The sequence below is a fragment of the Suillus subaureus genome (assembly GCF_016647635.1).
Source record: "Suillus subaureus strain MN1 chromosome Unknown BJ212scaffold_139, whole genome shotgun sequence".
NCBI classification, from domain to species: domain Eukaryota; kingdom Fungi; phylum Basidiomycota; class Agaricomycetes; order Boletales; family Suillaceae; genus Suillus; species Suillus subaureus.
Window position 1 is genome coordinate 34,417 of NW_024538695.1, and position 4,483 is coordinate 38,899.

General features: G+C 40.8%; 1 protein-coding gene across 1 annotated transcript; it reads left to right on the forward strand.

Moving 5' to 3' along the window:
• Window positions 1–1,202: 1,202 nt before the first annotated feature.
• Window positions 1,203–1,599, forward strand: BJ212DRAFT_1488275 (uncharacterized protein; the record flags this gene model as incomplete). Its single annotated transcript, XM_041341361.1, has 2 exons — window positions 1,203–1,454; window positions 1,507–1,599. 2 exons carry the CDS (start codon window positions 1,203–1,205, stop codon window positions 1,597–1,599), a joined length of 345 nt encoding a protein of 114 aa, XP_041185749.1.
• Window positions 1,600–4,483: the final 2,884 nt, after the last annotated feature.

Below are 4,483 nucleotides of genomic sequence, written 5' to 3' on the forward strand. Positions count from 1 at the left end.
ATGTGGTGTACAGGAGGACAATTAACATTTGCTGTGTCAACCAGTGGTTATACACTGTAGTTTACAATGAGGTTAAATTTCTGGTCTGTGTTTTCAATTATACACAAAACATTTGAAAAACATAGTATATGTGGACAAAAATTTAACATTATTGTAAAGACAATAGATAGAAAATGCAGTATTATCCTTGAAGCAACATGACCAATTTTTGCATCATGTCCCATGCACAGAAAATCTTTAACACATGATTTTTTTTTTCAATGTTTTGACAGGCAACATGAGAGGAAATTTCTATCTTCTCAATCAATATTTTTTTGGATGTTTATCAGAGGAAAATGGGAGAATGCCTACAGTGTCTGCAGTAGTGTCATTGTCAGCACAGGGACACTGCTGCTGCATGAGATGGAGTTGTCAATGATCTACTTGAGACAGGGACTATCAAAAGCTCATTTGAGCAAAAAGGTAAAGGCAAAGTTACCTGCTTGCACAGAGATGAGGTTTGTTTTCCATCTGCTTGATGATGTCACTACTGATAGGACCCAGGGTGAAGATTGTGCATTGAGTGTTGGAGGGTCTAAGACCATTCAAAACTGTGAATGATCAAGGGTTTCAGAATTTGATGAAGACAGGGTGCCCAGACTACTACATACTTTCACCCTCAACAATTGCTCATGATGTAAAGCAAGTCTTTATCAAGACTTGTGAATGAATAGCATGGATGCTACAAGTAAGCAAAATGTAGTGCAGAAGATCAGCAAACTAAAGCAATTATTAGAATTATGATGGCGAACTCAATTTCAGAACAGATACCTGGACATCACCCAATCACAGGGCTTATATAGCCATCTCTGTGCATCTAGAGCATGAGGGTCAGCCATTCTCAATGATACTAGACATAGTTGATTGAGATAGCAAAGGTACAACTCACCCAAAGTTTGAACAAGATGGTACACATGCTGACATATTGCAGTCTCACAGTGGCACAAATCTCACTGACACATTTGCACACATTCTAAAAGACTTTAGCATATCAGACAAGGTACTTAAGGTTAGCCACTCCATAAAACCCTTACCTGACTGGGGTAGATATTGAGCATCACAGCAGATAATGCGACATCCAATGATACACTTGTCACAGAGCTTGCAGATTGAGTGGTGCATTTTGCTAGTGAGATAAACCAAACTCAATGCTTTTGCATATCATGAACCTTGTAGCAAAGTCTTTAATTTGTGAGCTTAACACAAAATCAGGCAGTAGCACAGATCCAGAACTAGATAAACTTACCAGGAATATAGAGATTGAGGATACTCAAATGGCAGATGAAGATCCAAACAAGGACCAGGAAAGCAAAGATGATGATGGGGGCTGGGTTGATGAATTACAGCTGTTGAAAGAGGCTGAGTGCAAGGAACTGATAGACAGTATCTGTCTAGTGAAGCCTGTCTTAGTGAAGGTGACAGTGTCAATAAGTGAAACTCACCTATACAAACTAACACAGATCACAGCTATGGAAACTTGCATTCAAAATCATCCATTCAATGACTATTATTCTGCCTGTGTGGAAACAGGTCATCAAGGACTTGGATCTTAATGTATGAATCATGCCACATGATATATCCACCAGGTGGAATTCGACCTTCAATATGCTCAATTTTGTGTTGGAATACTGAGCAGCAATTGAGAAGATAACAGGCATGCATAAATTAGGGCTTGGTAACTATGAGCTGACTGTTATGATCAAGCTAGGTCTGCAACAAGCAAATGAGGCAAGTGAGTAACATAGAACTTGGATTGGGGCTCACACCAAGCCTGCTGCAACCAGTGAGTGTTTGTAGGTACAAATTGATCTAGCTGCAAGGGCTACAATGAATTATCAACAATTACACTAGTGCATTGTCAATCTTCTTCTTCTCAAGGCTAAGGACATTTGGCAGTAATGAGCTCCAATGAAGATACTTGATAAATAATGAAAGCTTGCTTAGGCTTTTCAAGAGGGAAATAGCTAGAACCAAGTAGATTCAAGTTAAGGAATATGAGTGCTACCCAAGAGGTATATATACCATTGGAAGGGATAAGGGCAGGTTGTTAAGGTTGTACTCAAGGCTAAATGGATCTGAAGGACTTTGGCCTCAGCTTGTGCACTGTGCCCCTTACCCGAGTATTGCCCCTTATTTCAGGAAGGCAAGACTAATGTGTCCGGAGGGTTGGATGGGTAGTGTAGCAGATCTGGATGACTTCCGGATGTGGGATAAGTATCATAAGGCTAATCTGGATGAGTCCAGACTAGAAACTAGCAGTAGTGGGCTGTTGTAGACAGAGGTGGATAGAGATAGACTATAGGAATCAATCCTAAGTCTTGGAGGGTGACAAGAGTAGTGGTACTTAGGTCTGGAGGACAGGAATGAGCAGAACTAAGATGATATTCGAACTAAGGTGCTACAGAAAGTTACAGGAGGTTATATACTATAGGCATCTAACGGAATGATCAATCAGCAGGGTCTGAGGCTATGTACGAAGCATATGGATAGTCTATTGGTAAGTAGAAATGGATCACAAATAATGAAATGGAAATGAAGCATAGGTAATGGATCAATGAGTAGGACAGATATATAGATAACTGAAATACTGGAGTTAGGAGATTACCAAAAGGAGACGAGCGCTGATTGTGGACTGGACCGGATGAGTGGCAGATTGGATGATGAGATGTTGGAAGGAGATAAGATGTGGAAAGAATTGGAGATAAGATGTGGATCGGATCTGAGATAAGATATGGATTGGATCTGAGATCTGGATATGCGGATATGACACAGGTCTGCCATATTAGTGATAAGGGTAGAGGGCAAGATGAGTCATAGCATGTCAGAATACCAAAATAAGTAAGGGTACTAGCTGAGAAGTAAGGGCATAGGGTGAGACAAGTCAGAATACCAAAGTAGGTAACTGTACTGGTCAGGCAGTAAGGGCATAGGGTTGGTGAGTCATTAGTTGTCAATAACAGCTTGGCTTTTGCCTGGCTCAGCTTGAGTTGCAGTCCAATACAGGTAAGCAAGAACACAATGGGTAGCAACAGGTAGTAATTGGTAGTCAAGTTTACCAGAGAGGTTGTTTGGATTGGTGTTGATATCTTGGGTGAGTAGTTCCTTGGCGGTAGATAAGTCTCCATTTACACATGCAATATGGGCAGTCGTGATGGCTGGGATCTGCATGAAACATGCTCAAATTGTGTGTGATATTGTCATATGACTGCATTGTGATGACCTGAAAAAGATGTAGGCAGCAACTCCAAAACATAACATATAGCAAACCTGCAGATAAAATTCACATAATGTATTGAGATTATGATTGCATGCAGTCAGGCTGCTAGTCTAAACAGATGTGAATTCAGTTGAACCTGAGAGATAGAAAATATGTATGCCTCTTTTGACTGTTTTGTTTGCTCTGGAGTGAGGATACCAAAAGTCATACAGATTTCCATCCCCATACCCCAGACCTCTTGGACCATTTGAAGAATCCTTTCAAACTCTCTCCTGTGTCCTGTGAGGTCCCTTCATGCTGCACCCATGTTTTGTACTGCTTCAATGACAGGTTTGATATTGGCAAACATGAAGCCTGCGTCGGAGTGGAATATCTGGATGACTGAGAACAGTATGAGCTGAGTAAATGAGTCAGTATCATTATTTGGTAGTACAATAGGCTCCTTACAGTCCTCAGAACATCCACCAGCTATAATACAACATTCAGGACAATGATGGAGGGGATAGAGCGGGAACAAAGTGCACTCTTGATATTCATAAGTGTGCATAGTTGGATCTTGCTAGGGTCATGATTCTGATGATGGATGCTACTTGTGCAGAAGATGGAATAGAGTGGAACTAGTTGTTCACTTTCCATAGGGTCCATCTCCAAGATGTGTAGATGTTAGAACAAGGGCAATGAGACGAGCTGAATCATAGTAAGCTTCAAGTTGGAGAATTTGGAGGTACATAAGGTCATGTGACAAGACACATTGTATCATGAATGTATCAACAGAGATGCATGTGTGCCCAATTCAAGAGCTTATCTCACCTTATGAATCCTCTTTGGCACAGAGTCTTTGAGAATCACCATGTAATGGCATGACAACATGACATGAATCACCTGTAGAACACTGGATGTGGATCAACTTCAGGTGCCTGGGCCTGTGCTATGGCTGGCAAGGGCATCTCACGGGGCTCATGAGATGCTCTTGAGAGGTTTAAGCAGCCAATCAAGTAACAAATAAAACTCCAACTAAAACATAAAACATTGATTATGGACTGAGTACTGATGATAACAGCACAGCAGTCCCTACATATAATAAGACCACCATTAAGTACTATTGTAAGGCAAATGCTGCACTTTGCACAAAAAGTGCAGTGCAATGGGTCCTTTACTTTACATGATTCTACTAAGAAGGTTGGTCACATATGGTTGGACCAAAACTGATCTTATGCTCACAACTTT